Genomic DNA, 16,072 nt, shown 5'->3' with positions numbered 1-16,072 from the left:
GGAAATTGATCACAAAGGAACAGGCAGAAAAGAGCCTTAGAGAGTCCTTTAGCATTACTAATGCTTTGAGTCCCACGGTATCGCCAGCACATTCTAGTGCATCTAACCCCTTTTAAACATTGTGTGTTTTAGCTACAGACTGGTGTTTCTTTTGCATTAGATTCGTCTATATCTTCTGCATCTGCCAAAACCAACCATTCGCCTGCGCAAATTAACAGGTGCTGAACTAGAGCAGTGTTTGTGAGACGAGGGCAGATCCCGAAAACGGTTGTTCTCACAAAAAAAAACATCTGTAATGTCTGAACGGTTTGAGCTATAAAACTATTAAGACCCTACTATGAAAAGTTGAGACTCTCACGAACACACACAAGTAATGTTTTGCTCTATGACATGCACAAGCCACACGAGTCATTAGAAGGTAAGGGTTCTTCTACATACATCCCAGGACATAGTCGCTCAGCAGTCTAAGGCACTGCATCTCAGTGCAAAAGGTGTCCCTGGTTTGAATCCAGGTTGTATCACATCTGTCTGTGATTGGGAGGCCCATATGGCGGTGCACAATTGGCCCAGGTTTGGCATGGGTAGGCCGTCATTGTAAAGATGAATTTGTTCGTAACTGACTTGCCTAGTTAAATAAAACATTTGGTCTATAATACTGTAATAAGCTCACAAAATTGTTTGCACAAACTCCACATAGTTGTCACTGGAAATAATATAGTATAACACTTGAATATGAGGGCAGAGTAAGCAGATAAATGAAAGTAGTGAATTTCAGGTATTTTGTCCAGGTATTCCCTGTGTCTAAAAAAGTTTTTAATTGAGAGCCCATTCATCCTCTCGAAGAGGAATAGCATCTTGTAGAGTAATGATGTGTCGGGCCATAGTAAAAAAAAAAATAATACGCCTTTGCCGGTAAGAAAAATGGTCAGATTTAACACTAAACAAAGAAGATACATTTATGATAAAGATGCTTAAAGATGCTTAAATCTGATTATGTTTTAGGTTTTAGTTTACAGAATCAAGACAAGGCATCTGCTTCATCACTTAGCAGAATAGTCTAATCGAAGAGCCACAAAATGGTGGCTGGAATGATAATCTGTTATACACTGTGCCTCAGCTTCTTTGCTTGAAAGCAATTCGCAAAAGATACATCAGTCCTTGAACTTGGTGTGACTATCAGTCTACTTTGGCAGGCACTGACAACAATCAACAAGGAATCTGTTGTCCGATGCGAACTGCAGAATATTGCCTCTTGAAGTCGCCACTTTTTTTGTGAATCTTCTACATTTAAATAAATGGTAGTATTTACAGAGAATAATTTTCTAATTTTGTTTTGTATTTGTGCTAGTATTTATGTGGTTTGATCTTTCATTTTTCTGTAACATTGGGTTTGGTAAAATCAAGCATGGTCTGACATTTAACTTACACTTCTGTGATTCAGGAAAGTGTTGAGAAACCATTGAATTGGACAATTGTGAGAATATAATACTTTTCTAAACTTTTCGCTTTTCTAAGAGACTTTGAGATGATATTGTCCCTGTGAAATATCAGTGCTTAGCTAGTTGTAGTAGCTGAATAGTAAGATTAAATTGTGTACTTACAATACTATACCCTGAAGTACACACACAATCATCCTGATGCCTCCTACTGTCATGGTTGGGTTAAATTCAATTTAAATTCCGGTCAATTCCAAAAGTGAACCAAACGCCAATTCAAATTCAATTGTTCGAAATTTAAGTGATCTGGAATTGTAATTTTAGTGTACTGTACATCCTGATCTGACGGGAGCGGAAATGCAATTGACCCCAACCCAGCTTAATGTATTAGTATTTCCCACCAAATATATTCCATAATAAAGAAATCACTTTCTTGTATAACATATCAATGGAAAAGAATCTTAACAGTGACTCCTTGAACTGGTCCAGTTGGTCAATGAAGAGGTGCAGTCAACAAAGTAGGCTACACCAACTGTAGTAAATATTCCTTTCTAAAATGTATTCAATGATTATATATTTAGAGAAAAATTGCTTCCATTGAATACAACATAAAAGCAGCACATTCGTTTTCAAGTGAGGGTGAATGAATTGATGTTCTGGACTACCAGCTGAATATTTCAAATCAAGTAGCTTTTTATTACAGTGGTAGCACAAACAACATGGCACAGTCATGAGAGAATGAAAACATAAATGTCAATTTTAATGCATGATATTTCATTTTATAATTGTACATGGCCCCTGTTCAATAAACATATAAACATGTATATAAACCATTACCTTCAGAAATACATAGGATATACAGCACTTTGGATGTTTTTGTTGATGATGATTATTTTTTTTTACCAAAGTAAAATGATTTATGGTTCAGAACAATAGGTTAGAAATGGTATTAAAGTTAGATAGGCCAGGATAAGGTTTATAGTGCATAGCATAGCGGTTTTGATCACAGCTCACTGAGAGCAAGGAGACAAGTGTAACCATTATCCCTCACATGCGATGTGAGATTCATGTGTTTTTTCCATGACCATTAGCCTTCTGCTTAACCACGAAAGCCAGGGGGTCTCCTAGGGGCCGGCCCGTCCGGATGTGAGCCAGCAGATCCTGGGTCATGTTGAGGGAGTTGCGGGAGGTGTAGAGGTCAGAGTTCATCCCAGAGGGGACATACTCCCCACAGGTGGAGCCCCCAAGTCCTGTGGCACAGTCAACCTTGTAGGAAAAGTACAGGTTTCCATGATTCATGGGACACATTTTGCTGTGAGAACCCAGCCGGACGCTGCACTCCCCCAGGAGGTCGTTCCAAGACTTGTACCAGGTTTTGTCTTCATCGTACACAGCAAACTTCAGCTCGCTGGCCAGGGAGAGCTTGACGAAACCGAAGTCTAATAATTTGTTCCAGGCGGGGTTGTTGTTGTTGTAGATCACCCTGGTCTGCATGGCTGCTCCATCCATTGACACCTTGACGGATCAAACCAAATAAAACTTTATTTAAAAGGTACAGTATGTGATTAGAAAGAAGAAAAAAAACAACGGGGCCCCCTGCCACTTGTTTTAGTATATACACTACATGGCCAAACATATGTGGACACCGGCTCGTTGAACATCTAATTCCAAAATCATGGACATTAATATAGAGTAGCCCCCCTCTTTCCTGCTATAACAGCCTCCACTCTTATGGGAAGGCTTTCCACTTGATGTTAGAGCAATGCTGTTTGGACTTGCTTCCATTCAGCCACAAGCATTAGTGAGGTCGGGCACTGATGTTGGGTGATCAGGCCTGGCTCGTAGATGGCATTCCTATTCATCCCAAAGGTATTCTATGGGGTTGAGGTCAGGGCTCTATGCAGGCTAGTCAAGTATGGGCTCTATGCAGGCCACACCGATCTCGACAAACCATTTCTCTATGGACCTTGCTCTACTGCCAATGTTTGTCTATGGAGATTGCAATGGCTGGCTGTGTGCTCTATTTTATACACCTGTCAGCAACGGGTGTGGAGGAAATAGCCAAATACACTAATTTGAAGGGGTGTCCACATACTTTTGAAGGGATGTCCACATAGTGTAGAGGGATGTGGCTACAGAAATGTAAATCAAGTAAAATCCTAGACTTTAGCATTCAAGTCCATTTAAAAACAGATTTCTTAGTAAGATAAAATAAAAGTGATAATACCTTGACGAAGCCGTCGGTCTCAGAGGTGGTGTCCCCCCAGAGGCCCTTGGCGTTCTTCACGGTGACGGTAAGGCGGGCCTGGCCCTTCTCCTGCGGGCAGCACTGGCTGGTCATCTCCTTGCTGGCCTGGCACACACACTGGCAGGAGTCGTGGGCACTGGAGCTGGAGCCTCCCTTGCACTTCCCAGAGCAGCGCTTGACCAGAGCATGTTCCAGGATGTAGTCCTCCACAGCCTTCTTCAGCCCAGCCCTCTTACTTGCCTGCTTCACCAATAGGTGGAGGGGATGAAGGGAGTAGTTGATGACGTCAGGGATGGTCTTCAGGCTGCTCGCCCAATCAGCGAAGGCCTTGGAGTTTCCACCCGTTTGGGAGAAGAGCAAGTCTGGCGTCCCGTCCGTCTGTCCCCCCACCACCTCGGTAAACCTGTTTGTTCATCATTAGTCATGATTTGTCTTAAACGAGGACCACAATGGAAATATGTGTTTTATAAGTCTTGTATAATGCCCATTAACCCCCAAAAATCTATCAAATCAAAATCAATGGAACCTCTCTTGGAAGATGCTGCTGAAGCGGTCCTTGATGTCACGTTTCTGAAGATCCGCCTTGCAGAACTTGGTCTCTGTCTTTACTTCGGCTGTTCCGGTAACGGTGGCAACGGAGGCCTCAGCCTCAAGACAGTCCTTGACCTGGATTATTATTGTTTTTAACGTTATGTACATTTTCTTTAAATAAATAAATAGATGAATACATTTACTAATATATTTTGATTGAAAAGGACTTGACCTCGTTCTCGTTGTAGCCACTCAGGGCCGCCTGACACACTCGCAGGGAGGTCACGCTCTTCACCCGCCCCCCCAGGAGAACCTTCTTGATGAAGTGGGTGCCAAAGTTGGCAAGAAAATATCTGTATTCAACCTTGGTCTGGGCTGTGTAGAGGGGGGGCAGGAGGCCCAGGGAGCGAGAGAACTCAGGGTGCAGGGGAGGGTCATCTAGCAGGCGGTATCTGGGAAAGAAACACACAAGATGGAGAGTTTATAGCCTGTAGAGAGCAGTGTTGGTTCTATAAAGTTAAACTTCTAGAATACAAGTTATGTTATAATTATAAGGTATATCACCTGTAATAAGAGCAGTGTATATCCTGTTTGATGAAGCTGTACTTGTCCTTCTTCGACTGGCTCATCACCGTTTTGGCAGCTCTGGAGTGGGTGCCCCCCACCATGACCGACCCCTTAGCCTGGGGGGTCATAATGTCCAGACCAATCTTCCAACTGACATCTACCTACACATGGTGGTGGATAAGGTGAGTTTACCCACATAAAGCACTTTGAGTATTGGGAAAAGAGCTATATTTAAATATATATTGAATCAATTATTCTTATTTATATTATTATTATACTTCTAACTATTATTATAAATCTCTCTCTCTCTATAAATATATATTTTATATACTGAACAAAAATTTGAATGCACCATGTAAAACTTCCAAATATTTTACTGAGTAACAGTTCATGTGAGGATATCTGTCAATTTAAATCAATTCATTAGGCCCTAATCTATTGATTTCACATGACTGATAATACAGATATGCATCTCTTGGTCACAGAAACCTTTAAAAAAAATGGGCTTCACAATGGGATTCATTGTGAATTTTTCAGGACATATGTGGCAATAATTTATTTCAGAAGGAGCCAGCAAAACTAGTGCACTGTGTGTGCTCCGGGTCATTAGACACCATTAAACATGCACCTCTCTGGGGTGTGGACACGACTGGCTTTTCCTGTAACCGTGTTATGGCCAACTATGTACTGTTGCTATGGTTAAGCCTCTTGGGTTTTTTCCAGAACAGGGGTGTCCCTTTCAGAGGAGTTAGCAGGATGACATGCATGGTTATTCCTGTAAAGTGCCACGGTCTGTAACTATGGTCCTACATGCATGAACCTGGCTTAAGGCGAGTGCAGACTATTTGTGTCTATTTCTGTGGCTCTACGGGTTCCATGCCCTCTAATACGAAACCAATAAGATGACGGTGGCTAAATGCCTGAGGGGATGAGCCATTGAGAGTAGTTACTGTGAGTGTGGCGAAAGGAGGACAAATATATCAAACGTGTGTGCCAAGACTGGAAGGCTGTTGTATTCATGAACCAGCTCGGCTTTTGTTAAGGGGTAATGAAAGTCTGTTTGAACTCACATGCTCCAGTATTTGTGAAATATGACTGACCAAATTTTTTCCACGACAGCTTCAGGATCTCGGCATGGTATTTCGGGTGTATTCAAATTCCCATCAATAATATGCAATTGTGTTCATTGTCTATAGCTTATGCCTGCCCATACCATAACCACCATGGGGCACTCTGTTCACAAAGTTGACATTAGCAAACCGCTCACCCACATACAGTATTTGTTCTGTGTTTGGAAGGCTGGTTGGACGTACTGATAAATTCTCTAAAACGACAGAAGCCGCTTGTGGTAGAGAAATTAACATTGAATTCTCGGGCAACAGCTCTGGTGGACATTCCTGCAGTCAGCATACCAATTGCACGCTCTCTCAAACCTTGAGACATCTGCGGCATTGTGTTGTGTGACAAAACTGCACATTTTAGAGTGGCCTTTTACTGTCCGCAGCACAATCAGCTCATTGATATGACACGCCTGTCAAGTGGATGGATTATCTTGGCAAATGAGAAATGCTCACTAACAGGGATGTAAACAAAGTTGTTTGCAAAATGTTCGAGAAATACGCTTTTTATGCGTATGGAACACGTCTGGTAACTTTTCTTTCAGCTGATGAAACCAACACCTGACATGTTGAGTTTAGTAGTATTACCTCTGTCTGGCTGCTGCTCACAAACGCCTCGCTGGAGTCGTAGACCATACTGGCTAACTTCATGTTGCACTTCTGCGAGGGACGCCAGTCCACCACAGCCGCAGGCAGCCTCTGAGTCTGGCCTTCCATGAAAGGGTTAACACAGAGGGTACAGGTTCCGTTATCGCTCTTCCTCCAGGTGTCCACGTCGATGACATAGGCCTGCTTGCGTTCCATGGTGACGACGTCGAAACCCTCGCCCGCCAGGTTGGTACCGGGAGCTGACAGCGCAGCCTTGCACTCTGCTGGCCGGCCCGTGGTGCATGAGGACAGGACAGGGGAAAGCCACGCTCCCCACAGCCACAGCAGGGCAACCAGAGAAGTCTGTGTGCCTGGAGAGGAGGAGGAGGAGAAAGTAGATTTGACATACATTTAAATCAAGGTCAAATGGTAAACTTAACGGGATATTACATTCCAATATCAACGTTTGTCAGATGTTTTCAGAACTCAAAACGTGTCTAATGTTAAGATATTGTGGCGTAATTTGATTTGTCTAGCGGAAAATCACTGTTAATTCCTGGGTACATATGCGACAGGGGTTCGATCCCTGAGTCAACTGCACAGCACTAATCTTTCTCCTTGCTCACTTCACCTCGTAACTATCTCCATTAAACTATACAATGTGTAGGGTGAGCAGACTCCTGTTCCCCTACAAAAAGAAAAGGGAGGAAAAAACAAGTGTTGCTCTCTTTTGGAGACATACATAGAGAGTAAAGCATAGATATATAACCTCTTACCTGACATAATATCAATCACAATCTCTTGGTGATGATGGGTTTGATGAAGATGATCATGGAACAATGGAGCATTCTGTGTCTGTCGGACGTCTGACTGACTAGCTGACTACAGGGAAACAAACAGCAAGATGTCTGTGGGTTCCATCCTGGAGGCGGCGTTTTAGTTGTGGTCAAGGCTTTGTTTATGTAGATGGGGCCTGCAGTTTCCTTTGGTTATGAACCACCACCTGCTGTTGCTATGTGTGTTTAGGTGTGAGGGTTGGTGTTCACGTATAAGAAAGCCTTTGCAGACAGATACAGATAGTTCATATCTGTGCATTAGTGAATGTTTCATGGCACCAGAAATACAAGACTAGACCCAGCAGTTTCCTAACTCTAATTCCACACACCTGTCTGCTACTGCTTTTCCATTAATAATCAACTAGGCACCCAATAAAACGGGTCCCTGGCACTGCCACTTGACATACAGAGCCATTTGACTGCTTAGGCAGTCATTCTCCCTCTGAGATCTGTGGATAGGGCTGGGCGATATGGTAAAAATATCATATCGCAATATTTTGAACTCAAATCAAACTGAAGAAGAGATAACCAAATCACATTTGACTTGTCACATGAGCCGAATACAGCAGGTGTAGCCCTTAACGTGAAATGCTTACAAGCTGTCACAGTTCTCTTGTGGTGAAGGAGAGGAGGACCAAAACGCAGCGTGGTGGTTATTCATGTTTCTTTAATGAAGACGCTATACATGAATAAACTAACGAAAACAATAAATGTGAGAACTCAAAACAGCCCTATCTGGTGCAAAACACAAAGACAGGAACAATCACCCACAAACACACAGTGAAACCCAGGCTACCTAAATATGGTTCCCAATCAGAGGCAATGACTAACACCTGCCTCTGATTGAGAACCATATCAGGCCAAACACAGAAACAGACAAACTAGACACACAACATAGAATGCCCACTCAGATCACACCCTGACCAAACATAGAAACATACAAAGCAAACTATGGTCAGGGTGTGACATACAGCAGCCCCCAAGGTGCGGACTCCGGCCGCAAAACCTGAACCTATTGGGGAGGGTCTGGGTGGGCATCTGTCCGCGGTGGCGGCTCTGGTGCTGGACGTGGCCCCCACTTCACCATAGTCTTAGTCCGCCACCTTGTCCGCTTCCTCGGCCTCCTAACTACGGCGACCCTACTACATGACCCCACTGGACTGAGGGTCTGGCGCCTCTTGGCAGAGGGGGTCTGGCGCCTCTGGGCCGAGGGGGTCTGGCGCCTCTGGGCAGAGGGGGTCTGGCGCCTCTGGGCAGAGGGGGTCTGGCGCCTCTGGGCAGAGGGGGTCTGGCGCCTCTGGGCAGAGGGGGTCTGGCGCCTCTGGGCAGGGGGGGTCTGGCGCCTCTGGGCAGAGGGGGTCTGGCGCCTCTGGGCAGAGGGGGTCTGGCGCCTCTGGGCAGAGGGGGTCTGGCGGCTGCTCGGGACAGAGGGGGTCTGGCGGCTGCTCGGGACAGAGGGGGTCTGGCGGCTGCTCGGGACAGAGGGGGTCTGGCGGCTGCTCGGGACAGAGGGGCGGTTGCTCGGGACAGAGGGGCTCTGGCGGCCCCTGGCTGACTGGCGGCCCCTGGCTGACTGGCGGCACTGGCGGCCCCTGGCTGACTGGCGGCACTGGCGGCGCCGGGCAGACGGGCGGCACTGGCGGCGCCGGGCCGACGGGCGGCACTGGCGGCGCTGGGCAGACGGGCGGCACTGGCGGCGCTGGGCAGACGGGCGGCACTGGCGGCGCTGGGCAGACGGGCGGCACTGGCGGCGCTGGAGAGGAGGAAGGCTCTGGTAGCGCCGGAGAGGAGGGAGCCCCTGTAAGGATGGACCGGAGAGACAGCCTGGTACGGGGGGCTGCCACCGGAGGGCTGGTGCGTGGAGGTGGTGACGGATAGACCGGACCGTGCAGGCGCACTGGAGCTCTTGAGCACTGAGCCTGCCCAACCTTACCCGGTTGAGTGGTCCTGGTCGCCCTGCCAGTGCGGCGAGGTGGAATAGCCCGCACTGGGCTATGCAGGCGAACCGGGGACACCAAGGTTGGTGCCAAGGTTGGTGCCATGCTGGCTTCATGGCACTTGGCCGGCCCAAGGAGACACACTGGAGACCAGATGCGCACTGGGGACAGCTGGCTTCACGGTGCCTGGCACTTGGCCACAGGAAGTTGGCCCACTCTAGCCCGGTGAGCCCCCCGCCCCAAGACATTTTTGGGGCTGGAAGGCTTCCATCCACCTGCACCGCCTCCAGTTCTTCTTTGGGGCGGCGATATTCTACTGGCTGAGCCCAGGGTCCTTTACCATCCAATTCGTCCTCCCATGTCCATTTCTCCAAGTAGTGCAGCCTCTCCCACTGCTGCTGCTGCTGCTCCTGTTGCTGCTGCATCTGTTGCTTCTCCTGCTGCTGCTTTTGCCGTTGCCCGTTACCACGCCGCTTGGTCCTGTTGTGGTGGGTGATTCTGTCACAGTTCTCTTGTGGTGAAGGAGAGGAGGACCAAAACGCAGCGTGGTGGTTATTCATGTTTCTTTAATGAAGACGCTATACACGAATAAAAAAAAAACAATAAACGTGAGAACTCAAAATAGCCCTATCTGGTACAAAACACAAAGACAGGAACAATCACCCACAAACACACAGTGAAACCCAGGCTACCTAAATATGGTTCCCAATCATAGACAATGACTAACACCTGCCTCTGATTGAGAACCATATCATGCCAAACACAGAAACAGACAAACTAGACACACAACATAGAATGCCCACTCAGATCACACCCTGACCAAACAAACATAGAAACATACAAAGCAAACTATGGTCAGGGTGTGACACAAGCCCTTAACCAACAATGCAGTTTTACGAAAGATAAGAGTTAAGAAAATATTGACTTAATAAACTAAAGTAAAAAAAGACATAAATAAAATAACAATAATGAGGCTATATACAGGGGGACCGGTACCGTCAATGTGCGGGGGTACAGGTTAGTCGTGGTGATTGAGGTAATATGTACATGTAGGTAGGGGTTAAGTGACTATGCATAGATAATAAGCAGCCAGTAGCAACAGTGTAAAAAGGAAGAAGGGGGGGGTCAATGCAAATAGCCCATGTAGCCATTTGATGAACTGTGCAGCAGTCTTATGGCTTTGGGGTTAGAAGCTGATAAAGAGCCTTATTCAAAGAATAGACCGTCTGCTACAGTGGTGAGAAGAGGGCTTTATTGCGGCGGTGAGCACAGTTGAAACCCTTCCTCTGGTACTCTGGCATGGTGGCTAGAAGTCTTGATAAGCACAGCACCAAATGACACTTCCCTCACAATGAACAGGTCTCACTGTGAACAAAGTGCAGGTAAATGGTACACATTGTTACATAGTACTATTGATATTCCTGTTTGCAATTTGTATAATAACTCATTTTTATACGCATTCATCTGTTGCATGCTACTCCTCACTCTCTCACTCTCTCCTCTCCAGCTGTCCAGTGGCGCCTGTACCGTGTAGCATCTATGTTCTGTCTGTGTAATCACACACTGCTCTATCCCTCTCTATCTACTCCAGCTGTCCAGTGGTGCCTGTACCGTGTAGCATCTATGTTCTGTCTGTGTAATCACACACTGCTCTATCCCTCTCTATCTACTCCAGCTGTCCAGTGGCTCTAGGACAGGTAACATGCAGCCCTTCCCCCGGTCTACATCCAGACTCCTAGCCATGGAGCAGAGCGAGGCATGGCCAGCTGGACCCCGACCAGCACCAGGCCCGGGGACAAGGCCTCCACCTACAGCCTGGCCAATGTGGTGCCCCAGGCCAAGGAGTTCCTCCAACACAACTGGCTCCCCAACACGCCGCAACAACTACTGCCATGGAGCGGTGTATGTTATCACCGGCCTCACCACCGCCAGTAACACCATTCCGAGAGGTATTGTTAACCGGGTGGGGGTACAATTTTCATTCACCAATTATTTGTTGCTATGCCCAATACACACATACAGAAACATAAACTGTTATGGCCTTGACAAGGAAATGGATCAACTGAATCACTCATGTCATTGAGGTACAGTACCTGACACTTGTTTCCCCTTTAAAGGGTGTGCTGGAAGGGCTCTCTTTGATTTCCCATCAAGTCATGCCTGAGTACACATGACACCAACACAACCTTACATGGTCATGCAGCATAACCATATACAAGACCATCTATGAGTCTAGCCACCACAGCCTTCCAGGAAGAGACTGAAACCTATCACATATAATATGATGTATGAAACACCAACACATCTATAAAAAAAACTTTTGACACGTTAAGTGACAGGAACTGGCCCCTCAGAGCGAGCTGAGGTAAGTTTGGTTTTCCATCCACTATGGTCCAACCTCTAGTACTCAGGGGAAAAAGCTCTTGACAAGTGACAGGAACCGCTCGTTCTAAAGTGACCAAACAGTCACCTGTCAATCAGTCTGTTTTCAGTCTTTAGAGGTTTCAGTCCAGCTGAATTAATTCACTTCCTCCAACCACCAATGGAAAAACCCATCAGGATTTGGTAATAGCCTACCCTGGTCCCAGATCGTGTGCTGTATTGCCAACTTCTATAGTTGTTGTCATGACAAAGTCCATAGCCATTGGCTCTACAGCACAAATACATCTGGGACCAGGCTAGCAATGACCTCTTTATTCCTCCTTATAGCCAATGATGAGCGAGTCAGCTGGGCTAAAAGGTGCATGGCTTTGCATACTTTGCCCAGATTAGGGAGAGCTAACGCTGAGACACAGGTGTACCTCTCCTTCAGAGCTGCCGACACAAAGAGCTCAGGGACACATATAGGTACTAAGAGGGACGGAAAGACAGACAGACAGACAGATAGTAACAGAGAGAGACACATGCACAGGAATGCAAAGGACATATCACCTCATTGAAGCTCCTCAGACTCACACTCAGACTTCTCCTTTCCTTCCATTGGGACAGCTTAACTCCATTTCTACATCGTGACCTTGTAGCTGAAGTCATCATGGCCCTACTCTGGGCACAGGCCTTACTACTGGTCACCATGGCAATGACGGATGGTGTTCAGGGGAGGGTGGAGAAGGAGTTGCTGTACATGGAGACGCCCTCCGTGGGCCTAGAGGACCACTCGCTCCAGAAGATCTGCCAACACTACAACAAGCCGCACTACGTCACACTGTACGACACGGCCGACCACGTCCCCATTTACTCAGCCTATACCTTCAGTAGCTCTGACTGGGAGAAGAGGGGGGATGTGCCCTGGATGTACGCGCCACAGGTTACGTGGTGACATTTCAAGCCAATGGTTACATCCCAAATGGCACCCGGTTCCCTATTTAGTGCACTACTTTTGACCAAGACCCATCCGTCCAATGTATTATTCCATACTGATTGGCTTTCACTGATAGACTGTTTATTTATTTGTATTTCTTTCTTAATGTCTGTTTTTTTCTATAGCATTTGAATTTGAAAGTATGTGGTGCTAACTCAATAAAATTACATGTAATTTCATGGGCAAAAGCACCTAATTTCATGGGCTTATAGTTGACTGATCATAAACTGCCATAAAGTCTCCTTTCCACAGCAAGCATGTATTTGAAGAAGTAGTATATTCACTCATCTCCATATCAATATCCATAACAATCACACTTTATATCCACCCTTCATTATCTCATATTGCCTGTCTGTTTGTTTCCCACCCAGCTGTCCACTGTCTCTGACACTGGCGAGTTGCAGGCATTCCCGTGTGGCTACATGCACTGGCAGTGCTGGAAAACTACACCAATGCCAAACTTTACAAACATGGCCACCTCAATCCTGACGACCACCAGACTGACCCAGACCACGAGGCCTCCACATAAACACTGACCAATGTGGTGCCTCAGGTCTGCCATTTTGTTTTCAAATGATTTAGTTAACATTTTACTTGAAGACAATGTCACATTTGTATTGAACAAAATAGAATTCCTCAACAGTGGGATAATGTACTGAGATACGTTACTAATTTTAAAAATGTTTTAAACAAAAAAAAATACAACATCCAGTCAACTTTTTATACCAAGTAAGTAAAATAGCAACACCAGTGGTAAAATGACTTCCTAAATCCCAACAACCAATAAACATGCACAGGTATGATGTGGCACTGTCTTTCAGGTCTGAGAATTCAGCGCCGGCACCTGAGAGGAACAGGAGCACGTCATCCACAAGCGCCTCAACAACTACTGCCGCTGCGCCACCTACATTATCACCAGAATCGGTGAACATGATCCGGTGCCATAACATCAACATTACAGCCATCTAGGCCAGATTGTTCTTCAAGACGTTTACATTCTAGTCATTTAGCAGACGCTGTTATCCAGAGTAGTTAGGATTAAGTGCTTTGCTCAATTGCGAATCGACAGATTTTTAATCTAGTCGGCTTGTGGATTCAAACCAGCAACCCTTCGGTTACTGGCCCGATGCTCTTAACCGCCAGGCTATCTGCCATCCATGAACTATTGCTTGCTCGCTCCAGTTGTTCACTCAACAGCTCAGGGAACCTGGGCACCTGGAACAGGCAAGTGCTAACGTCAACACTTGCTACAGTGGTCCCTAACACTAAGCCAGGCCTAGAGTGCCACCAGGCGGAGCCCGGCCGTTGTGTCTGAACCGCTGGGTGGGTCTGCCTTCGGGTCTGAAGCATAGTGAGGAGGACGTGGAGGGCCATTATATCCTTTACCGGACGTTTAAATGTTAACAGATGATAGATGATCAACCTGGAACTGAGTGAGTTGTGTTTGGTGTGATGTTATTTGAAAGCCAAGAAAAAAATGAAAAATGTAAAAGTACATTACAATGATATATTTGACTTTATGGGGACTGAATGCTGAGTTAAGGCTGCCAGGCTTGCTAGGACAGACCAGATACAACTTCAATTAGCACTGAGGTGTGAAGTGAAAGGTGTCAAGGTCTTTGGGCCCCAACAAGTGGCAGGAGTCTTTGAAGTCCCCTTTGAAGCCCCCTTCTGTCATGCCCTGGCCAAAGAGAGGCTTTTATTCTCTATTTTGGGTAGGCCACGGTGTGACTAGGGTGGGCATTCTAGTTAATGTATTTCTATGTTTTCTGTTTATATGTTTTGGGTTTGGTTCTCAATCAGGGACAGCTGTCTGTTGTCTCTGATTGGGAATCATACTTAGGCAGCCTTTTTTTCCTTAGTATTTTGTGGGTAGTTATCTTTGTTAGTGGCACTATAGCCCTCGTATGCGTCACGGTTATTTCTTTGTTTCTTGTTTTGTTGGCAACATTTATATAAATAAAGAAATACGCTCACCACGCAGCACCTTTGTCCGGTCATTTCCAGGAAGACGCCCGTGACAGAACTACCCACCACCAAAGGACCAAGCAGGGTGGTCAGGAGAGGCAGCCCCCCAAAAACCTTTTGGGGGGGCACATGGGACAGGTTGGAACCAGAGCCAGTCGGGGAGAGGAAGGTGAACTTGGAGGGGGGTGAAGGGAGTGAAGCAGAGACAGTTAAGGAGTTGATGGGGAGATTGGAGGAGAGAGTTAGGAGAGAGCTGCTGTGTTGGTGCATGAGGCACGACATTCGCCCTAAGGAGCGTGTCCTCAATTTGATGTCACCTGAGTCAGCTCTCCATACTCGTCCTGAGGTGCGTGCTAGCCGTCTGGCCCCACGCACCAGGCCTCCTTTGCGCCTCCCCAACCCTGCACATCTTGTGCCAGCTCTACGCCCCAGACCTCCAATGCGCCTCCACAGCCCGGTGAGTCCTGCGCAGGCTCTGCGCACTGTGTCTCCGGTGCGCTGTGACAGCCTGGTTCATCCTATGCCTGCGCTCCGCACGTGCTGGGTTATAGTGGGCATGCAGCCAAGAGGAGCGGTGCAAGGTCTAAGCACCAGATCTCCAGTGCTTCCCCACAGCCTGGTTCGACCTGTGCCTGTGCTCTGGAGGTGCCAGGCTAGAGTGGGCATTCAGCCCGGAAGAGTGGTGCCAAGGATACGCACCAGATCTCCAGTGCTCCCCCACAGCCCGGTTCATCCTGTGCCTCCTCCAAGGACCAGATCTCCAGTGCTCCCCCACAGCCCAGTTTATTGTGTGCCTCCTCCAAGGACCAGGCCTCCAGTAGGTCTCCCCAGCCTGATGAGTCCTGTTCCTGTTCCATGGGCCAGTCCGGGGTCTCCAGCGAGGTTCCCCAGTCCGGGGCCTCCAGCGAGGGTCCCCAGTCCGGGCCCGGCGATGAGGGTCCCCGCACCAGAGGCTATGTTTTCTGTTTCTATGTTTTGGCCGGGTTCGGTTCTCAAACAGGGACAGCTGTCTATCGTTGTCTCTGATTGGGAATCATACTTAGGCATCCTTTTTTCCTTTGTATTTTGTGGGTAGTTATCTTTGTTAGTGGCACTAAATCAAATCAAATCAAATCAAATCAAATTTTATTTGTCACATACACATGGTTAGCAGATGTTAATGCGAGTGTAGCGAAATGCTTGTGCTTCTAGTTCCGACAATGCAGTAATAACGAGCAAGTAATCTAACTAACAATTCCAAAAAAAAAATACTGTCTTATACACAGTGTAAGGGGATAAAGAATATGTACATAAGGATATATGAATGAGTGATGGTACAGAGCAGCATAGGCAAGATACAGTAGATGATATCGAGTACAGTATATACATATGAGATAAGTATGTAAACCAAGTGGCATAGTTAAAGTGGCTAGTGATACATGTATTACATAAGGATGCAGTCGATGATATAGAGTACAGTATCAACGTATGCATATGAGATGAACA

General features: G+C 46.6%; 1 protein-coding gene and 1 pseudogene across 1 annotated transcript; one reads left to right on the top strand and one right to left on the bottom strand.

The window, feature by feature from the left end:
• Positions 1–2,107: 2,107 nt before the first annotated feature.
• On the bottom strand, positions 2,108–7,391 carry LOC112235264 (perforin-1). The gene is made up of 7 exons (XM_024403679.2): positions 7,265–7,391; positions 6,489–6,859; positions 4,780–4,943; positions 4,448–4,667; positions 4,211–4,350; positions 3,664–4,087; positions 2,108–2,951 (listed from the first exon to the last, which is right to left on the bottom strand). Exons 1-7 carry the CDS (start codon positions 7,269–7,271, stop codon positions 2,502–2,504), a joined length of 1,776 nt encoding a protein of 591 aa, XP_024259447.1. The 5' UTR covers positions 7,272–7,391; the 3' UTR covers positions 2,108–2,501.
• A 3,628-nt stretch (positions 7,392–11,019) lies between these two features.
• On the top strand, positions 11,020–14,776 carry LOC121847585 (annotated as a pseudogene).
• Positions 14,777–16,072: the final 1,296 nt, after the last annotated feature.

The sequence above is a fragment of the Oncorhynchus tshawytscha genome, linkage group LG10 (genome assembly GCF_018296145.1).
Source record: "Oncorhynchus tshawytscha isolate Ot180627B linkage group LG10, Otsh_v2.0, whole genome shotgun sequence".
NCBI classification, from domain to species: domain Eukaryota; kingdom Metazoa; phylum Chordata; class Actinopteri; order Salmoniformes; family Salmonidae; genus Oncorhynchus; species Oncorhynchus tshawytscha.
This window is presented reverse-complemented; position numbering and strand designations above follow the sequence as displayed.

Coding starts and splice junctions, on each gene's coding strand:
- LOC112235264 (XM_024403679.2), bottom strand. Junction 4,351..4,447: donor GTGGCTACAACGAGAACGAG/GTCAAGTCCTTT, acceptor ATAATAATCCAG/GTCAAGGACTGTCTTGAGGC. Junction 4,088..4,210: donor AGCAGCATCTTCCAAGAGAG/GTTCCATTGATT, acceptor ATGAACAAACAG/GTTTACCGAGGTGGTGGGGG.